At 37.4% G+C, this 22,909-nt stretch overlaps 1 protein-coding gene across 1 annotated transcript; it reads left to right on the top strand.

Annotated features, from left to right (window-relative positions):
• Nucleotides 1–1,081: 1,081 nt before the first annotated feature.
• On the top strand, nt 1,082–21,739 carry ATP6V1G3 (ATPase H+ transporting V1 subunit G3). The gene is made up of 3 exons (XM_059906080.1): nt 1,082–1,204; nt 14,298–14,398; nt 21,526–21,739. Exons 1-3 carry the CDS (start codon nt 1,123–1,125, stop codon nt 21,697–21,699), a joined length of 357 nt encoding a protein of 118 aa, XP_059762063.1. The 5' UTR covers nt 1,082–1,122; the 3' UTR covers nt 21,700–21,739.
• Nucleotides 21,740–22,909: the final 1,170 nt, after the last annotated feature.

The following is a 22,909-nucleotide window of genomic DNA, read 5'->3' as shown; positions in this document are numbered from 1 at the left end:
AAAGATTTGTACACATGATGTACACCTGGTGCTTTGATACAGGTATGGACGATGAGATATTTTTAAACTGTTAGGAGGAAGCTAAAATCTTAAAAGATTTAGCTCTCAGAATGTATTCTACTTGTCTTTAAATTCATTCATCTATTGAAAGAAATTGCACCTGGTATTTACAGATGAGGCAACAGAGGTGTAGTTTATGAAAGCAATAGTACATGACACTCCACTCTGCTGATTATAAAGCCTTGGCTATATGTCAAAAGATTAACTTTTCACTTCAAATAAAACTCTTAGATATGTGTGAATGATATTTTATGATCCTCTACTGTGATGAACGTTCCGATTTGTCCAATCACTAGTGGACTGAATCAAATCAAATATGATGGATTTTATCGGACTGTCTTAGGACAACCCCCAATGCAAGCACAAAGCAATTAACATAAAATGCATGTTTAGATGATTTTAATTTAAACTCAAAAGCTTCAGTAATATTTCCCTTAATGCTGATTTAGTCACTGTACTAAGATCGAACTCTAGCAAACAGCACTGCTACAGAACAACACAAAGCCCCAAAGAATCCTTTTCTTTCCTATCACCTGAGGCCTAGGGAGAGAACAGAATAGATGTCTATCATAAACCCAGGAAATCCCCTTTCCTCCCCAAAATGTTAATAAATTTGTCCTGAGGAGATAATTGAATCACTAGAAATAAATAAAGACCTGAAACTAGAACCACCAGGACAAAGAACAAAGAAAGATGTTGTAACTTGAAAGAAAAAAATCAGTAAATAAGTCAGTATTCCTAGGAAGGATAGGGACGCTGATCTCCCTAAAGACATCTTACTCGCTCTTTGTAAGTAGATGCAACACCCCTTTCATAGAAAAGAGCTAAAGTTGGCAGAAATAAGTTCTCAACTTCCTTGACTTAACTTGTTCTTCTGGATTCCACCCTTGGGCTCTCCTTGGAGCCCAACTAGCCTACTCACTCAGGCCATCTTGGAACCCACAGCTGTGCTTAGAACTCACTGTTGACACAACAATTTGAGCTATGCGGTGATTTCTCTAAGGATAAATAGATCCATCACTTCCCAGAGTCACAGAAGCCGCCTGACTTGGAGCCGCCGCCATGACCAGCCAGTCTCAGGGGATCCACCAGCTCCTCCAGGCAGAGAAAAGGGCCAAGGACAAGCTCGAGGAAGCTAAGAAGAGTAAGTCTCCATTCTGTCTGATTTGTGAGGGTTTTGTCACAAAAAGGGACGAGGGGGGCGCAGTAGGATGAGCACGGATCTCAGGGGCAGGCAGGCTCTGGTTAAATCCTGGTTCCACCACACTCCCTGGGAGACCTTGGCCAGTTCATAGAAACTACCCAGTTGTCTGTCTCCCATCACTGTAGTGGGGATGGATTTTGCCAACTCAGATCTTTTGGACAGGCCACCTGCTAAGTGAAATGATAATGGACATTGAAGTTATGGAGACACAAGCTCAAGCTTTGCCTCTGCAAGTTCCTTCACATTGCCCAGCCTCAGTGTCTCAATATTGTGACATGGTTCAGAGACAGACCACTGGGAATTCCCTGGCTGTCCAGTGGTTAGGACCTGGTGCTTTCACTGCCAGGGCTGGGTTCAATCCCTGGTTGGGGAACTAAGATCCCACAAGCCGTGCAGTGTGGCCAAGAAAAAAAGAGAGAGAGAGAGATAGACAACTTCCAGATTGAATCTTCTTACTAGGGAGTGAACTTAAGCAAGTGACTTAACCTCTGTAAGCATCGGTTTCTCTTTCTGTAAAATTGTGATCATAACAGTTAATGTCTCATTCTCCTCCCTCTCTGGATAGCTTTTAATTTCTAATCTTTAAAAATATTTCCATTTTATTCTCATTTTCTAATATTCTTGCTATTTAGCCCTGCATCTACTGACTTAACAGGTAAGATGTTCTCAATAAACCTCAACCCCCTTCCTGTTCTCCTTGATACTCACAACAACAACCATATGAATTAGGTATTACTATTATTTCCATTTCACGTATGTAGAAACTGAAAGTCCATAATTTGCCATAATATTTTTTAAAAATAGAAAATATCATCCAAGCACCATGCTCAAAGCTTATCTTATTTACCCCTCACACAAATCTATTTTGCAAAAAGGGGAAAGTGATGCTTAGAGAAATTATGCCCCTTTCCCAAGGTCTCACAGAGGGTAAATGGTAGAGACTGGATTTGGATGGGGTCTGATTACCCAGCCGCGATCTTAACAACTGCATGGTACAAAACGTACATGATTTTTATAATGAATAAACTAAGATCGCAGATCTGCAACCCAAATTCAAGTTCCCTGGGCCAAGACCTCTGTTTTTCCCACTGTCCCATTTCATATCACATGATGACTTAATCTATAGCAAGGTATGTCGTTTACCTTCTCCCTGATCACATGCCCTGTCTCTGCAATTAGATTCAAAGCTCTGCGAGATAGGGATCATGTCTTAAAATCGTTGCTTGTGTAAGTCGTTGGATGTATGGAGTGATAGGAATAGGGTGATACTGGCAGAAGCTAGTTTCAGTGCTAGTTCAAGTGCATGAAAGGCAGGCACAGGACATTACAATGAGAGAGAGGAAATCGGGCTGAGGCACTGCTCTGTCCCTTGGGGTTTTCTACCGCAGGCAAAATCATTTTCCTTTCTTAAGATAAATTGATTTCCTGAACACTCAGCAAGGTGGGCACCAAAAACAAAAAAGAAAAAGACCCCATGTGGGGGAACTAGAAGAGAACAGGACGGCGAAAGATAATGAAAAAGAAAACTTTACCTACTTCTCCATTTCTTTTTCTATAAGAAACCATGCCAAGGATGGCAAAATGGTATGAATGCAGAGTACTTGTACAGGAAACAAAGCAGCCCGGGACCTGCCAGCTGAAACAGTGTAGAAAACTCCCTTATTTTTTATTCAGATTTCTTTACCACATTTAAAATATCCAGAACAGAAGACCAACTTATTTTAAGATGTGATCATTATGTTATCTTTGTTTTCCATTATGGAAGAAATGAAACAATGATAAAGCACGTACAGAATTGATGTTATCAATAAACAGCAAGGTCCTACTATACAGCACAGAGAACTATATTCAGTATCCTATAATAAACCATAATGGAAAAGAATATTTTAAAAAAGACTGTGTGTATATATATATATGTATGTATAACTGAATCACTTTGCTTATACAGCAGAAATTAACACAGCATTGTAAATCAACTATACTTCAATAAAAAAATAAGTAAACAACAAATGAGAAACCAAAAAAAGAAAAAAAAAGAATCAATATTATTATAGGATCCAAATGATTTTTACCAACTACCTCTCCTTTTTCAACATCATTAGAGAAGTACTGTGAATCATACAAGTTGTTTGAAAGTGGGAACCAGTCAGAGCAATCTAAGCTCAGATTTCATAATAAAGATAAAAGCCAAACTTCTTTTCCTTTCCTCAAGTACGTATGCTGTCCTTGGGCAATCTTTCCTCAGAAGTAAGTACTAGAAAATCCATACTGTATTATTCGTATACAAAATGTTCATTTTGTTTGCCGGTCACTTGAAGTACTTGTGTACTTTTTTTTTTCTTCGTCTTTGTTCTTAAATATTCAAGCAAATATCAATCAGTAATATTAAATACCCAGACCTTAAAAACATTTTGGAAAATATGTTTCCAAATGTTATTTCAACCAACAACCTCTGCACTCAATTTTACAGAGAATGTCTCTCCTCTGCCTCAAAGAGCTTTGAGAACCATTTTCACTGGATAGAAGCTGTTTTCTTGCCCAGCTATAATTGGGCATCATACTTACTTCTCAAGCATGCTAAGGCAAAATAAAATAATACCTTTGCTACCTGGTATTTTGTAGCTTCTCTCATATTTCACTATGTTTTATTTCATTCATTTATTTAATTCAGTAAGTACTTATCGGGCACCCACCATTTCCAAGCCACTCTAATACATATGCTGATGAGTAGACCTAGACCTTTCCTTAAAGAATTCCCCAGTGACATAAATGTAAATGACATGAGAGGTACAGATAACCATCATTTTTATAAACCCATATGTTTCACTTTATTTTTTTCCATAAAGAGATTTATTTGAAAATCTGACATACGAAGGCAGAATAGAGATTCAGAATGAGAACCAACAGATCACGATAGTGAACACCATTGTAGAAGGTCTAGAATCACCATTTCTTTCTTAAATCCAGTTATTTGAAAGTCCCTCAGAAACTTACACATAGAGTCTCTGCTAGAAAGAGACTTGGGAATATTCATTTTAAAAGGGAGAAAGAGAGGGAGGGAGAGACAGAGAAAAAAACAGCAATTTACATGTTAATCCTTTTAGAAAAATATAAGATTAATAAGGTGGAAATGTTTAATATTATGTTGCAAAAATATTGATTTATTCCATTAAGGAGGCTGCCTCAGATCCCGGTGAAGCTGTTACATAATCCAGTAGATGGTATAAATAAATGTTAAAAAAATAAAGGTTTTGCCTAAAGGGGTACAGATTAGGGGTTGGAGGCCCCGTGTATAAGGATCACAGGTCCCCACTTACCAGCTGCTGAGACAGATGAGTCTTTTTGTTTTGTTTTGTGGGAGGGGGAGTGCGGGGATGGGGGTGAGTGAACAGACTTAAAAAGTGAGGTAACAAAATAGAAAAAACATTGGCTTTTTCTTGTTTCTTTGTACAAGTTATTGAGCATCTCTGAGTTTCAGTTTTTTCTTTTCTAAAATATATAAATATCTTTTATATTTCTTAACATATAAAAATATATAAGAATAAAATATTATATATAATATTTATATTATATATTATGTTTATAATATTAAATATAAATATTATATTTTATATAAATATTTAATACATATATGGCCAAATTTTTTTAACGATCAGAAAATGATGCCTAAGGCAGTAGAGTACAAACTAAATAGTTATTGTTGTTTTTAACTTATACTATACATATTGCATATTACTATAAGTAATAACAATAGAAGAATGAAATAGAAGAATAGAATACACAGTCTAATTTCATTCTTTTTTACAACTGCTGCAACTTCTGGGTCAATTTTTCTTATAATGGGGGAGACTGGGTCTGCTTCTAGATATTTACCTCTATTCACTGATTATGGATTCCATTGTATTTATTCGTTAAAATCCTTACCTAAATTTTTATTTGAAGAACTCAGATATTTGCCTCTATTCACCGATTATGGATTCCATTGTATTTATTAGTTAAGACCCTCACCTAAATTTTTATTTGAGACACTGTTTGGTTGAATTTAGATGGAATCACAGTAGGTTGACACTATTTTAAATAATCTTACTTGAAGTTAATACCTTTTGCCTAAAAGTTGTTCATCAATCAAACATCAAAGTGGGCGTGTTGGCCGAAGACAAACTAAATACATTTTTGCAACAGAACTGGGACCTATCCTGGAGCCCAGGTTTGGGGAATTGAACTGCATCTTTGATCAGAATTAGAATAGAAATTCAAGGTACCATTATCAACAAGATGAATAAGGACTTGTGTTTCTTTGGAATATGATTTTTTACTTTAAGTTATGACCTTTTATGAGAGCAGTATTTACTTCACGTATACCACTGCAATCTTGGAAAGCGACACACCCGCAGGGGTTGCAACCAGACAATGTGGGCTGAGCCTCCAACTGGCTGGGTGGCACTGGGCAGGTCGTCTCTTAGGATCCTGATGCTTTGGCTTGCTTAGCCTCAAATTGGAGGAACAGTATCTACCTCGTGGAGTTGATGTCATAATCAACTGAGCGAATGCTTATAAAGGACTTAAAACACCCCTTGGTACCCAGAAGGGGCTGCACAAGAATTAGCTATGAGTATTCTTCCACTACTTAATAACAAGGATTCTGAGTTCAACTGAGTTCCCCTGACCTCCTCAGCATCTTTGATGAAGTCCCCATTGAATTATACTTTAGTGCAAAATAAATAATTTAAATATTTCTACTTCTTACTTAGATAACACATCAGTGAATACAATAATGCAGGTTTGTTTAGATCTCTAGGAGGCCTATCAACAATATTTTTGTAAATCAACATTTTTAATTGTTTATTTGTTTCCCAGTATACAGATATTCCAAGTTTATTTAAACAAGCACCTTGATTTCATCAATTTTCACTATGCAAGTGTGTGTTCTGATTCATGAAGATACGACTTCTACTGAACTAATAAAATAAAAATTGTTACAGTAAAAATTCATGGCCCTGTTTTGTATGTTTTGTAGGCTTGTAAATTCTTCCTTTTTCTTTATAGTCCACAGACTAATGGGGTATTTGTAAGTATATTGGACTTTCATTTCTTTGAGTGGGTCATGTTAAAATAATAACCACACAACATTTTCATCTCTTAATAACATTTGGTTATATTCAGTCCAGGATCTACACAAAACTACTTATGATATATATATATATATATATATATATATATATATATATATATTTTTTTTTTTTTTTTTTTTTTTTTTTTAACAAGGAAAGAACAAGTAAAAGAAAAAGCAAAGTAACTACAAGGAGGTAGAGTAATGAAAGGAGAGATGAGGGTAGGCACCAGAAGAGAGGAGCTTCTTTGTTTCCTTGGCGACTTCACTTTTTCCAATGTTTGTAGTAGGTGAGCCAAATAAAAGCATTCTTCAAACCAGGTTGGTTATATCATAATATTAACAACCCCCCAAAGCCAAGAAAACTTTTTTCTTTTTTTCTTCTACGTGGTAGAGCAGAATAAAAATGTTATTAGCAACAGATAGAAATCTCCAAGCAATCCTCAAGTGCACTTTGTGTTTATACCAAATCAAGGTGACCTCTGCTCTGTTTGTTCCTATTTTTTTTTCATTTGTATACCTACTCTTTGTACCACACTCAAGTATCTGACTTGGTTTCCAAAGCTCAGCTAACATTGTTTCTCTGATTCTCTAAGCCACTATATTATCTTCCTAGGGCTACTGTAACCAATCACCACACACAGCGTGGCTTACAACATCAGAAATGTATTAACTCCAGTTCTGGTGGCCAGAGGTCCAGACACAAGGTGCTGGCGGGGTCGCTTCCTCCTGGAGACCCTCAGGGAGAATGTGTCCCGTGCCTCTCTCCTAACTTCTGCTGATTGCCAGCAATCCTTGGCTTTCCTTGGCTTGGAGTTGCATCCTTCTAATCTCTGCCTCTGTAATCACATGGCCTTCTTCCCTGTGTGTCTGCTATGGGCCCCTATGCGTCTGTCTCCAGATCTGCCTCTCTTTAGAAGGACACCAGTCCTCAGATGTAGGGCCCATCTCAATCCAGCATGACCTCATTTTAACTTGATTGCATCTGCGAAGACCTTCTTTCCAAGTAAGGTCACATTCGCAGGTACCAGATGTAAACATATTTTGAAGGACACAATCCAACATCCTCTAATTGTCAGATTCACTTGGCTGTCCTGAGTCCTTACCTTCTTAGTCTGTTTCTGTTAGTGAAAACGTCTGAAAGAAGTTGCCTGTATTCCCCGTGTCTACATTTTTTTTAACTCCATTTTCTCCTGAACCCACTCTAATCAGACTTTTGTCCCTCCAACTCCACCAAAGCCCCCCTTGTCAAGACCAGCAAAGTTGTTAAATCCAATTAATTAACTATCTCAGTCCCAACTGAATTCCTCTTTCATCTCTGAAACTCTTCCTTCACTGGACTATACAGCCCTGCTCTCATGCTTGGTTTTCTGTCATTTTCCAAATCTCTACGGTTGGGGCCCCAGGTGGGACTTGCTCTCTTCTGTATCCACAGATACTTCCTAAGTGATTACATCTAATTCCATGACTTTAAATCCTGGCTCCAGGCGGATGATCCCCAAACTTAATATTTCCAGCCCGACTTGCTTCCCTGATCTCCAAATTTATATAAACATCAGCCTTCTCTCCATCACCACTAGATGTTTAATGGGCATCTCAATTAAACTGCTCTCTTGACTCTGCCCCAAAATAAAATGATGGAGCCAGCATTGACTCATCTGTCTCTCCTGTTTATCCATCAACTCTGTCTTCAAAGTATATAGAACTTCTTGTCAATTCCACTGCTGCTTTACTATTTCTAATCATCATTAACATTTGTCTAACCTATTGCAGTAGATTTCAAATCGATCTTCCTGTTTCTCCCTAGCCCTTACAATCTATTTTCACCACACTAGCCAAAGAAATCCTTTCTTGTGTTTTTTTTTTCTTTTTTCTTTTCTGGTCAATATGCGCAGCATGTGAGATCTTAGTTCCCTGACCAGGGATCGAACCTGTGCCCCCTGCATTGGAAGCTTAGAGTCTTAACCACTGGACCACCAGGGAAGTCCCAAGAAATCCTTTTAAATCAGAAGTAGTATAACGCCACATTGTGGCTAAAAACCCTTCATGGCTTTAGCACCTCAGGGATCCAAGTCCTTATCAACCCCATGAGGTCTCTGTGACCTGGTCCCACTGCTGCCTCTCTGATATCATTTCCTAACATTCAACCATTCTGCTCTCTTTGACCTGTGACCCAGCCAGGCGGATGCTTTTACTGTTCCTTGAACCGCTCAAATACCCTTCCCCCTCAGGGTCTTTGCCTCTGCTGTTCCCTCTGCCTGGAATGCTCTTCCCTTTCAGGCATTTGCATGGCTAGTTGTCTCATTCCTTGAAGTCTCTGCTCATGTATCCCGTCCTCTGAAAGGCTTGCGCTATCTGTGTCAGCGCCCACTGCCGTCTCTCTGTCCCCTAGGCGCCTTGATTCGTCAGCACAGCGCTCATCACCCCTGCCGGGTCGTATCCTTACTGCCTGTTTCCTATCTCTGCTTCTCCCTCTTACATCCAGAGCTCCACGAGAGCAGAAATTTTGTCTGTTTGGGGTTCTCACTGCTGTATCCACAGACCTAGAAGAGTGAGGGACATGGTAGATAGACAGGACTATTGGTTGGTTAAATGTCTCTTATTTCCACTCCGTGGAACATGCGTTGGCCACCTCCTCCTTGCACTGCTCTGTCCTCTCTCTTGGTTTCCCCTACTTCTCCGACGGCTACTCTCAGACCCTCTTGAGGCTCCTCTTCCTTTCTTCATCCCCCAATGCTGGCGATCCCTAAGTTGAGACCTTAGCCCTCTTTTCTTCTCATTCCATACACCCCCACCGCCACCCTGTCCCCTGGCGTTGCTTTCAGTGCAAACCCGCTGTTAGGACTAGTACACGCACAAACTCAGATGACTAACAAGCAAATCTCTGTCTCCATTTTAGACCTTTCTCCTGAATTCCAAAGATGTCTGTCCAGCCGCCCTCTGGATATCCCCATGTAGGTGTCCTCAGGGAAGCCTACAGAGGCTTCTCTTTTGATGGCATCCTAGGGACCTTTCCTCCAGCTCATGCTTTACTCGCTGCCTTCCTTCTTAGCAAAAGGCCCCCAGGAATTGGAATCTGTTTTCCTAACAATGATTAGAAATTGTTGCATATTCTTACAATCACGTCATATACAATTTTTAAAATCCTTCCAAAGACTCTTTGCAGTAGATTCTTAAATCTGTTTTATAGATGAGAATACTCAGGTTCAGAAACTCTAAATAAAGTGGCTCAAGGTTACAAAGCTTCTAACATCTTATTGTATCAGGGCCTACTGTATCATTCTGATTTCCTTCTGAAATGATCAATGTCATCTTGTCTTCCCACCAGAACGAGTTCCAGAACCAGTTTAGCCGTACAACCAACAGAGTGTCTCAAGGGCCCATCAGCGTCTTGGGACACTCAGTCCCTTGGCCTCTTCTAGCCAAGAAGCCAGGCAGGATGCAGCTGTGAGCCTTGCCCTCTGTCCCCACATAGAGTTCAGGTTGTAACCTGCCCAATTTCTTAATCCTTTCCCCACAAATCACCTAAAAATCAATCCAAACATCTTTCTCTCCTACTTTTCCTCCCACAAAACATCCTATGGAATAGATCCCAATAATGGCTTGTTGAATGTAGGACATTTCTGTGTGACAAACCAAATGTCTAAAAATGAGTGACTTCACAGATGGAGACCAGACTTGTGGTTGCCAAGGGGGAGGAGGGGTGGGGGAAGGATGGATTTGGAGTTTGGGATTAGCAGATGCAAACTATTATATAGAGGATGGATAAACCACAAGGTCCTACTGTAAAGCACAGGGAACTGTATTCAGTATCCTGTGATAAACCATAATGAAAAAGAATATGAAAAAAGGAATGTATCTATATGTATAACTGAGTCATTTTGCTCTACAGCAGAAATTAACACAACATTGTAAATCAACTATACTTCAATAAAATAAGTTTTAAAAAATAAGGGAATTCCCTGGTAGTCCAGTTTTCCCAAAAATATCTCAGAAAAGATTGTTTTGTATTTTTTCTAATCTCAAAAGTAGACAATTCATTCCCATTTCTGTCCTGGCTAATAAGTCTATTCAGCTTAACGTTTCCTCCTCAGAAGTCTTCCCTGACCTCCCCTAGCAGCATTTTCTGAGCCCCTTACTCTACATGTGTGGGTCTATTTGTTTATATTTTTCACTTCCTCTGTTACCAGAAGATGCAACATGACACTTGGGTGAAGGGGAAGCACAGGCTCTAGAATTTTCATAGTAGAAGTTTCCATAAATGTTGTCATTTTTAACTGTCACAAAACAAATAGAACTAAGATTTCTGTTTCATTGCTTTCACAGTTGATTTTGTGTATCCTTCACAATTTTATGCATTTTCTAATTTTCTTCTTGGACGTTGAAGCAGCATGTACATGTTTCCAAAATACACCATATTGGGACTTCCCTGGTTGTCCAATGGTTAAGACTCTGTGCTCCCAATGCAAGGGGTGTGGGTTGGATCCCTGATTGTTTAAGGAACTAAGATCCTGCATGCCTCGCATCGCAGCCAAGAAAACAAAAATACACCATATGTACCTCAGCTAGAAGCAAGGACCATATCATATATTTTTCTGTTTCTAGCCCCGTGCATAATAAGTAGTACATGTTCAATAAATATTGAATGAATAATGGATGAATAAATGAAAACCATCCTTTCCTGCACCACCCTGAAGCACCTGCTTTAGCAGTATTTAAAATCGTGACACGTGAGATCACCACATTCTCTAAAACAAAAATTAGAACATTCAGCCTAATAAGCCTGTGTAATCTTGGAGGAAATTTGGGACAAAAATTTGACTGTTGTATTTAAAATCTGGACTGTCCCATAGGGTCGCCCTTGTGTTTGATAGAGAAAGTATTGAGAAATAAGAAAATGAACCCCTTTTGGTTCACAGCAGCCATGTTTTTAATGCTTAAGAAGAAAGAGGTGTAATTTTTTTTATGCTGTTATTTCTTTTAATTTTTACTTTATATTGGACCATAGTTGGTTAACAGTGATGTGTTAGTTACAGGTGTAAAGTGATTCAGTTATACCCATAAAGTATCCATTCTTTTTCAAATTCTTTTCCCATTTAGGTTATTACAGAGTACTGAGCAGAGTGTCTTGTGCTATACAGTAGGTCCTTGTGGGTTATCTATTTAAAATATAACAGCGTGTACATGCCAATCCCAAACTCCCAATCTATCCCTCGACACCCCGACACATTGCCCCTGGTAACCATAAGTTCATTCTCTAAGACTGTGTTTCTGTTTTGTAGATAAGTTCATTTGCATCATTTTTTTTAGATTCCGCATATAAGCGATATCAAATGGCATTTGTCTTTCCGAAAGAGGTGTAATTTTAAAATGTGGAAATCTCCCGCACAGGCAGAGAAGCCAGCTAGAGGTTAATACAAGTGGATTTGATGCATGCATTTTGCTTCACCTCCAGCGAGACAGCCAGCGTGAGGCTCTAGTTTCTTGCCCTGGATGAAATCAGGTGGAACATATGCAAGCTCTCACAGGCGGCAGCTGCCCAGTCCTTCCAGAAAATTGCTATGCCAGCAGCGACTTCCCTGTGGCTCTCCTCTTTAATTGAATGAGAACCAGCAGGTGACTGGTGCCATGAGGAGGGGATCAGACACACTCTGAGCTTGTCACTGAGTGATGGAGCTAATATGCAGCCTCTTAAGTGGAATACTGGATTCTTCCCGGCGGCAGGGCACACGGAGATTTTCTTCTTTCTATTATTATTTTTATGTGCTAGAGTCGTGACTTTGAAACCAGTATATTTTACATAATTTGCAATTAAGGTGGAAAGTCAAGATGTTTTATGTGGTTGGTTGGATAAAATCGTATCCTACAACCCATCATTATGTATCCTACAACCCATTATAACTAAGAAAATGTTAATACATCTTAAATATATTTTTGTCCTAATGTGAATGATGAGCAGTGATAAGAAAGTGGGCTGCGGATCCAGCAACAGCTTTCCTTGCCAACATATCTAATTGTTCTGCGGATAGCATGTGTTTGGTTGCCACAGAATGGTTAGAACTATAGAGAATAAAGAAATCTGTATATGCAAAATGGTAAGGAGCATTAATTAAGCAGGAAAAAGGTAAGCATTGCTGTGAATGTTCCATTAAGCCTCAAGCATCAGAAGACCGTTAATTTATATGAGACCTTGGATTTTACAGAGAATGTAGACAGATTCTGTTCTGAATGAGGTCAGCTCAGTCCCATTCAAGGGTAATACATATTCAAAGAGACACATCTCAATTTATAACTCAGCGATTCTCTTTATCCCATCTATATACAGTGACTGGCAAAGCAACTCATACGCAGCAGGGAGAGAAATTTAGACACCATCTACACTCAAATACAATGAAGGTACAGAAAGACGAAACCATGTAAAAACCTGTATCTAGATTGACACATAGATAAAAATTTAAGATTTTTTAATGCTACTTAATGAGAACATATTTATTTATTTATTTATTTATTTATTCATTATTTTTATTTTTATTGAAGTATAGTTGATTTACAACGTTGTGTTAGTTTCAGGTGTACAGCAAAGTGATTCTGTTATATATATATATATATATATATATATATATATCTGTGTATATTATATATATCTGTGTATATATATATATATATCTGTGTATATATAATATAAATATATATTCTTTTTCAGATTATTTTCCCTTACAGGTTATTACAAAATATTCAATATAGTTTCCCATGCTATATAGTCCTTGTTGGTTATCTATTTTATCTAATTTACGTTTATATATAGTACTGTGTATATGTTAATCTCAAACTCCTAATTTATCCCTCTTCCCCCCTTTCCCCTTTGGTAGCCATAAGTTTGTTTTCTATGTCTGAAAATACACTTATTTCGTTCAAAGTCTACACTATATAACAAACCCTTGACAAAAATTAAAAACAAAAGCTTGAGACCGTATCAGAGAGAAGAAACTATGTTAAATGGGCAAAAGAATAAAGGCATTTAACTAAAATAAAAAGACGATAGATTCCAAGACAAATTAATTTTAATACAGTTGAGAATTTCTTTAAAGTTTTAATGATCACAAAGCATTAGTATCTGAAGGTGGTCGTTGGTGAGTGCCCAGCGGCTATGACTATTACTCTATAACCCCCCAAACTTACTCTGGTTGTCAAAAAAAGTCATGTGCTTACCTAATGATCTCCACAGCTTTGTGTTTGAAACTTTCATCTGCATTGCTGTCTGCTGGCTTAAGGCTTACACCTTTGCTCTTAATAAAAGAAAAGAGAGCTACTTAACTAAATCTCCTAACCATTAAAAACAGTTGGTTTTACAATCACTTTCAAGTCCCCCTCAGAGAAAGCTACTACAAAAAGTATCTACTTTGATGTGCTCTGGGGCTTAATCAGACTTTCTAGAGTCAACAAATGGCAAGGAAAAAACCCAATAAAATGCTTTAAAAAATTGTTAGTTGGTTTGATAGAGTCTGAGCTGCATGTTTGTGCATTTGGAGATCTGCCAGTATTAAATAGAATCCAGTTGGTATGGACTGAAGGATTCCTGGCAGCAAATCAGGACAGAAAATCTGACCAAATAATGTCTTTTTGACTCAGTGACAGCTAAAATCTGTTCTCTGGCTGGTACTGCTGTGAGTAAATGGGCAGATATTTTATTGAAACATGGAGGTGTGAAAGAACGTTGTCATTTCCATGTTCTAAAGAATCCAGTTGAAAAAAAACAGGAATTTTTCAATATCTATCGTTTTTTAATGCAGGATGTCATTCTAGGAAAAAAAAAAGCATCAAAAAATAATGTAAGACCTCACCCATATTTTTAAAAATCAAGTTGGAAATTCCAGACGGGTTGAAAAGAAATAGCGCTCCTTCTATGCCACTGTTAATTTTCAGGAAAAGCCAAGCGTTTGCGTCAAGCCAAGGAGGAAGCAATGGCAGAAATTGACCAGTACAGAATGCAGAGAGATCAAGAATTTCGACAGAAACACGCTAAGGTAAGTAAGAAAGTCAGCACTGATTTTTTGCCGCATAGACTATAAGGTATGAATATTCATTAATAATGATAAGATATTAATCCTCATAAGGTGTCATGCACACAACCAGGAGAGAAAAATACACTGGATGGAGTGAATATAGTTCAACCAAGGCTGAATAGCAAGCGAAATCTTAAATGTTACAGAATTACTGATTTCACATTTTCACTTCCAAGGCTTTTTGATTTGTCATAGAAAGTGACAATCGATAGTTATTGTCTAACACAGTGTAGATTAAAAATCGTATTCTCAAACATACAAGTGTATGGAATTGGTTAAAGTATTATTCTTACAACAGATTATTTTTTTTAATTAATTTATTTATTTATTCATTTATTTTTGGCGCGTTGGGTCTTTGTTGCTGCACGTGGGCTTTCTCTAGTTGCGGCGAGCGGGGGCTACTCTTCACTGCAGTGCGCAGGCTTCACATTGAGGCGGCTTCTCTTGTTGCGGAGTTTGGGCTCTAAGTGCCCAGGCTTCAGTAGTTGTGGCCTGCCAATGCAGGGGGCACTGGTTGGAGACCTGGTCCGGGAAGATCCCACATGCTGTGGAGCAACTAAGCCCGTGTGCCACAACTACTGAGCCTGCGCTCTAGAGCCTGCGAGCCACAACTACAACAGATTATTGACTAACACATTTTAGAAAGAAAGAAACATCAGAGAACATTTTTGTTGCTGTTGTCTGTTAACGTTTACTAATAGAATCAATAAAAAGTGTTGTACAATGTTCTACAATGAACTTGTTAGGCCAAACTTCCTTTGGTGGATTCAAGATTTTGGAATGACCCAAGTAGATGTTGTCATCTATTGCTGAAAAGTCTTCTGGTATTTCCTTATGATTTCCTTTTCAAATGGCTGGCTTCATTCAACAAATCTTTTAGGAAAATATAAAGAAATGCTTTTTCTTACACTAGCACTTAAAAAAATCTGCAGTTTACAGTAAAAAAATATATAAGCACATGAACTTTTCAGAGCTGATTGCAATATGGCTTAAATTCCATGTGCCATAACTAAAGTTTATATATTTTCTTTTTGCCTCAGCAAAAATACAAATAAAGCTCTGTGCAGAAGCCTGACATTGCTAGATGAACTACAAGCAGTTAGTAAATCTCTCTGTTTACAGCTTTGACTTTAGTGGCAGTAGGTGCAGAGCTTATGTGGGGTCAGGTAAATTGGATTACACGGTAGGAAAAACTTTTCCAATGGGCTGTTTCTTAAAATAAAAAGCCATTTCTAGGACAAAGTGGACCACTCAGCAAAAATAAATTCTTCTTATCGATATTTGGAAAAAGGAATCATAAAGTCCCAAGTCCACACATGCATATATGCCCTCTATGATTGGCCCTTGGCTATCTCTCTAAACTGTCAGCTCTGAAAATGTCATGCACTTACCTTTTACTCTGAACTGCAGATATTTTTTAAATGTTAAGGTAGGACACAGCATTGCTTTATATTTTCATGAAAGATTTATGGAATGAAGCCAGCTAATTGAAAAGGAAATCATAAGGAAATACCAGAAGACTTTTCAGCAATAGACGACAACATCTACTTTGGTCATTCGTAACATTTTTTACTACTTTTGTCCCTACTTGTTCTGTTCTCGCCATATGTCTCCCTGTTTTTCCCCAGAAGAATGAAACAGGCTGCTGCCACAGGGCCTTTGCATATGCTCTATCCATTCCAAGGATCTTCTTCTTTTACACACATTCATCTCTCCTTGAGCTCTGTTTAGTTGTTAGCTCTTCTTCCTGATCACCTTATCTAAAACTGTGTCTCTCATAAAAAAAGAAAGTAAGTACCCATTGTAGTCATAGCATTTATCACTACTGGATATATTATATATTTACATATTTTGCTTATTGTTTATCTTTCCTTCTGGACTATAAACACCAAAATGCAGGTTCTTTGTTTTGTTCTCTGTTGCTTTCCTTGACATTGGTATGGAGTCTGCTCCACAGTAAGTATCCAATAAGTATCCAGTAAGAATGAATAACTAAACATCTCTTCCATGCCTTTATCTTTCCTATTGAGTTCTGTCATAGCCATGCCATATTAGGACCTGAAAAAATAATCATTCTTCACACCAATCAGCTCTTTTGATCCTGTGTTGGATATTTCTAATATATGCATTTTTAAGTAATTACAAAACTGACCATCATTTTAGAAAGTGGCTGGGTTTAATCTCTTGAAATATTATTTCTCCAGAAGAATCTGCTAAAATGTAAATCTGGTTCAGGATATTTGTTCTCTGCGCCGGAGAATAATTAAAATTCCTCATTACTCTCATAATTAGAGCTCTAAGCCAATCTTACAGCTAGTTGATCAAAAGCTTACATAAAAAGGTCAGCATGTTTAGGCCTCTGCTACCTCAAGCATATTGTCAACCATGAGCATAGATCTTCTTTCCTGGCATGACCTCCATATGTCAGACACAGTGCTATTCCAGTTAAAGCGCATCATCGTTAACCCAGGGCATGTGGGAGGTCTGGGAGGAGACCCAAGAAACCAGTTTTCTGCCTGCTGTGGGTGTTGCTCCTTGATGCTACTTTTTTGGTTGCTTTTTAGCTCTTGTTAATGGCTGGGTTTATCCAACTCCCCTGAGTTGTCAATAGAAGTGAGCATCCCAATGTGGGCTGTATATTAAAGAATATTTTTATAACAAAGATTTACTGATCCCTTGTTTATTTACTTATTCCTTGTTTCACTTTATCCCTTGCTAGAATTTCATACCACTCAGCAATGAAAAAGACCAAACTAAAAATATATGCAACAGCTTGGGTGACTCTAAAAAAGGTGCTATGCTGAGCGAGAGAAGGCCATCATTTATACTGTATGATTCCATTTATATTGGATACGAAGTATATACTGTATGATTCCATTTATATGATAGTCTCAAAAAGACAAAACTATAGTGATGGAGTTACTGCAACCATCCTGTAGAACTTTGGAAAAGTCCTACAAAATAACATCTTCTACCGAAGAAGATAAAAAGAAATCTGGACTACTACAGGGGAAAAATTAAATCTACTGTTAATGCAAGTAAAAGTTAGATGCACCATTCATCTAAACCAAAGACCTGAAAATGGTTGCCCTGGGCATATTGAAGATTTTTGTCTTTAATCTTTCTTCCTAAATTCATATCATGAAAACATTTTTGTTTCCTTGAAGCAACCACAAATTGAGAACGCAAAACTGTGTGTGGGATCTGAACCTCTGATTGCCCTTAAACTGGAACATGTAAACAACTTAAAAAGAAACTTATTGAATGCTGAAAGATTTCACCAACACCATTGGTCATTAAGCTGTAAAGCTATACACATCAGTCTCAACACTGAAGGTTTGAAAATACACATAGAGAAGTCTTTAAATTGTACCCTTTGACCAAATGTACCATTACGTGTCACTTAATTATCAACTTCTAATTTATACAGTGTCCCAAATATTCAAGCAGCAGGCTTTGGCCAAGAAGAGCAGTAGAACAGGTAATAAGTTCTCTGTAACACCTGGTGATCTGCTCATTCTATTCTGTTCAACAAATATGTATTGAGCATCTACTATGTGCCTGGCAATGTTTGAGGCAGTTATAACTCATCAGTGGACGAGATGACACTTATCCCTCCCTTTGTGAGCTTACATTCATTCATTTAAGCTCCTACATGGCTTAAAGCAGCACTGTCTTCAGATACAAATGCAATTCTTCCCAAGGAAGACCATTTAAAATGGTGTATGGTGAGTCACGGTACGTACCATCTAGGAAACAGTGCAGAAACTCAAATTATTGCAGATCAAATAAACTCAGAAATAATGTGATATAATTATGCAGGATGAGACATAGGAGTATGGGTTATTGACAAGGGTATTCCAATGTTTCTGAAAGTTTAAGATGGATTATACAAATTTTAAAGTACAAGCAACACAGTGAGAAATCATAATAATCATTACTAACATTTACTGATTACTTGCTCAGTGCTAAGCTTCTGTGCTAAACACCGTCTTCATAATAAATATCTTCAGAAAATTATCATGTTGCCTTAACAAAGCGCCTTAAGAATATAACTAATACTAGTGGCTGTCATCTGCCACCCTAGACCTGCACTGTCAAAAATGATGGTAATTCTCATGTAGCTACCAAGCACTTGAAATGTAGCTAGTCCAAATTAAGACATTCTATAAATGTAAAATACATACCAGATTACAAAGACTTAGTATGACAAACAATAATGCAATAATATTACACTGTATATTAAAATAATAGTATGATTATATTGGGTTAAATAAAAATATTATTCAAGTTAATTTTACCAATTTTTTAAATACAACTCTAGAAGATTTAAAATTACTTACATGGCTCACTTTGGGGCTATTACATTTCTGTTGGACAGCACCACTTTGCACTCATGAATCTGGCTGACTTTTTAAAATGATCCCATCAAATGGGTGATGTTATCCCCATTTAAAAAATAAAGAGCTTAACGTTGAGAGAGTAGCATTGACATATATACACTACCATGTGTAAAATAAATAGCTAGTGGGAAGCTGCTGTATAGCACAGGGAGCTCAGCTCAGGGCTCTGTGATGACCTAGATGGGTGGGATGGGGGTGGTGGGAGGGAGGTTTAAGAGGGAAGGCATATATATATACATATAGTTGATTCATTTTGTTGTACAGTGGACACTAACACAACATTGTAAAGCAAATACACTCCAATAAAAAATAAAGAGCCTAAGGTTGAGATGAACTTTTCCAAAGTCCTTCAAGACAGCTGCAGTAACTTAGCCTAATAATAACTATTTTTAACACTACTCCAAAGAAAAGTAGGTAATAGTTTCATAACTGTGTGTCTTTTAAATTTTTCACTGCTTAAGACATTGAATTTAGAAACAATAATTTTTTTTTTTGAGTTTGGTAGACTCTAACAAACTCAAAAAAAAAAATCCAATATTGGATTTAGAGGAAAAATTTTATTTTGGTAGAACTATTTTGGTAAGTAGTTCTCTTCTATTTTTCATATCTTTGTAGCAAGGGAATTTTCATCCACATGTCTGTGCTTCTTGTATACTCACTCATCAAAATGTTGTTTTATAAAAGTTATTTGATGTCTTAGGAGCTATATCACCTCAAAATGATTTTCTTTGAACTAGGAAGCCCCAATTGCCTGGACTATAAACAGAAAAGAACTTGAACCTGATCGCCTCAATTGCATTTGATTTCAAGTTTGGGACCCAGAAAGATCATGTGGATTCTAGAATTTAGAATAGCCTTCTTTACCTTGAAGTAAAAAATCAAGCATTAGTGAAGTCTCTTGGACTAAATTAAATGCATACTTTCCATAAACACTCATGGAAGAGAAAAACAAACAAACAAAAACCAGCTGTGCTGCCTTCGCCATGTCCTGTTCAAGAAAGGCTGAGTTTACAACAGAGATAAAATTAGGACTTGTCTGTTTGCTTTAGCAAAGGATAACCTTACAAAGGGTTTCTCTGAAGAATCCCTTTAAATTGGTAACTCCCCTGGTAAAATTATATTTCAGTCATATCATTACTTGACAGAGAGGCTAAGAGATAGAGGAGGTACTGGGAAATACTGGGAATCACTGCCCATGAAAGACCAATCAGAAAGATAAGTTAAACAGAGTCTAAAATTACAATGGAACTAAATGGACAAGTACAGATCTTCCTCAGTTTATGGTGGGGTTACCTCCTGATAAACCCATGGTAGGTTGAAACTATCAAAGTCGAAAATGCATTGAATACACCTAATCCACCCATATCATAGCTTAGCCCAGCCTGCCTTAAATGTGATTGGAACACTGTCATTAATGTACAGTTAGGCAAAGTCATCTAACACAGCTGATCTTGTAATAAAGTGAATATCTCATGTAATTGATTGAATACTGTACCGAAAGTGAAAAACCAAATGGTTGTTTGGGTACAGAATGGCTGTGAGTATAAGGGTTGTTGACCCTTGAGATCGCTGGGCTCACTGGGAGCTGTGGTCTCCACTGCTCAGCAACACAAGAGAGTATCATATAGAATATCACTAGCCCAGGAAAAGATCAAAATTCAAAGTACAGTTTCTACTGAATTTGTATCACTTTCACACCATCAAAAATTGTAACTCGAGCCATAATAATTAGGGACCAAATGTCTGTACATCCCAATTTATACCAAAATTTTCAAGATTATATCTAATACCTAAAAAAAGATACACCTGTGCATGTGAAAGTATCTTATTGAGCATACTGTGGCTGTATCTTTCTAAAAAAAATTAAAAGATTTAATGAGTTCAGATAATGTATTTTAAAAATTGACAAACCAGGTATTTGCTCTTTAAAGACCAGCAAAATGGGTTTAATGATGTCTTTCAACTTTATTTTCCAGACTTTTAATACAGAAAGTAAGCAATAGGTAAGATACAGGAACTCAATGGAAACTATTATAAATATCAATACATGAAAAAATTTCTGAGCGTGGTATAATGATTGTGAACTTGCATTCAATTTGCACTGTGTGAAGGTCAATTTAGAAGTAGAAGTCACCTGTTGTGGCCAGCTTCCTTTTTTTTTAGTAGTTGGTTTACAATATAGTTTCAGGTGTACAGCATAGTGATTCAGGTTTGACTTTTTTTTGCAGAGAATATTCTTTTAGAAAAGTGTATCCATCCCACTCATAGCACTGGTGATCTTACCCATTCTCTGAAAAAATTCTGGAAAAATAATGCATAATGTAAGTGACAAACAAGCCAAAATGAATTTAACTTACAAAACAATTAAAATTTTTAATAGATATTTATTGGAGTATAATTGCTTCACAATACTGTGTTAGTTTCTGTTGTACACCAAAGTGAATCAGCCGTATGCATACATATGTCCCCATATCCCCTCCCTCTTGCGTCTCCCTCCCACCCTCCCTATCCCACCCCTCTAGGTGGTCACAAAGCACCGAGCTGATCTTCCTGTGCTATGCGGCTGCTTCCCACTAGCTATCTATTTCACATTCAGTAGTGTAAATATGTCGATGCTACTCTTACAAAACAACTGAATTTTAATATGATGTATAGTGTAGTGAATTATCTGTTTTATTTTGGCAGATAATGGGCTCTCAGAGTAATATCTCAGAAGAAATAGAAGCGCAAACGCTAGAGAAAATTAAAGAACTGAATGGAAGCTACAACAAGTCCATGGAAAGTGTGATCAACCAGCTTTTGAGCATCGTCTGTGACGTGAAACCAGAAATCCATGCGAACTACAGAATCGCCAACTAAATGTGCACCCCATTGTTCAATAAACTGCGTCTGCATGCCCCCTGGTTGCTTATGGTTTCATGTTTATATTAAGAGATTTGAACTGTACATCTTAAATTTACTAGACATCTACAGATTATAATGTGACATAATTCATACATGAATACTGAATTTAAAAGCAAACCAACAAAAAAGTTGTTACAGCTTTCCTGGTAATACTTATGACCTTGTCTTTTAACTCGGAGTAAGTCAGGAATGCAGGGCAACATATTTTTTGACACTTGAAGAAAAAACATGGACTTGACCATTTTTTAGTGGGTGTAGGTTTTTTTTTTTAATTTCCTCTCCTTTTTATCAGTATAGAAAATGTGTTCTTAGTTGCAGTTGTTAAAAGATCATTGTTAAGGGAGATATAATCATGACTCTGATACAGATATAAAATGAATATATGTTAAGGATTTTATTTAATTCAATAATCAATGAGGAAACCAGTAAGATGTTATCACTAGTTCAAAGAAGACTAGGAACTTCATAGAAAGAGAGATGATAGATAGACAGATAGATACATAGATACTTAGATACTTAAAGAGTAATGGGTTACATAACCATCCTCTCTGCCTAACCTCAACAAACCAAATATTCTCTCTTTCTAGCAGAAATGTTAAAAAAAAAGTAAATGACAATTAAATAAGTTGCTAGCATACATGTTTAGGCTAAAAAAACCAAAAATAAACAAACAAAATAAACAAAATAACAACAACAAAACCTCCCAGGAGAAATAGTAGGTTAGTATGTATTATGAACTGAATGTTTGTATTGCCCCAAAATCCATAGGCTGAAATCTAATCCCCAATGTCATGGCATTTGGAGGTAGGGCCTCTGGGAGATAATTAAGTCATGAGGGTGGCACCCTTGTGAATGGGATTCATTAGTGCCCTATTGAAGGAGGCCAGAGGGCGCTCACCCTCTTTCTGCCATGTTAGGATCCAATAAGCCCTCTGCCCGTGGCCTGGAAGAGGGCCCGCATCAGAACCTGACCACGTTGGCACCTTCATCTCAGACTTCCAGCCTCTAGGACTATGAAAAATAAATTCCTGTTATTTATAAGCCACGCAGTCTGTGGTACTTTGTTACAGGAGCCTCCCCATCAACTCCAATGGGCTAAGACAGTGTGCCATTAGCCCAGTTGCCTAGAGAGTCACAGCTAATTTCTTGTTAAGTACCAGGTACT

This window comes from Balaenoptera ricei, chromosome 1 (assembly GCF_028023285.1).
Source record: "Balaenoptera ricei isolate mBalRic1 chromosome 1, mBalRic1.hap2, whole genome shotgun sequence".
Classification (NCBI taxonomy): domain Eukaryota; kingdom Metazoa; phylum Chordata; class Mammalia; order Artiodactyla; family Balaenopteridae; genus Balaenoptera; species Balaenoptera ricei.
Note: the sequence above shows the minus strand (reverse complement) of the source record. Positions and strands in the feature narration are given on the sequence as shown.

Bases quoted from the DNA above. Each gene is read 5' to 3' on its own strand.
- ATP6V1G3 (XM_059906080.1), top strand. From the start codon at position 1,123: ATGACCAGCCAGTCTCAGGGGATCCACCAGCTCCTCCAGGCAGAGAAA. The intron at 1,205-14,297 runs GTAAGTCTCCAT...GTTAATTTTCAG, and splicing joins GCTCGAGGAAGCTAAGAAGA to GAAAAGCCAAGCGTTTGCGT. The intron at 14,399-21,525 runs GTAAGTAAGAAA...TTATTTTGGCAG, and splicing joins TTCGACAGAAACACGCTAAG to ATAATGGGCTCTCAGAGTAA.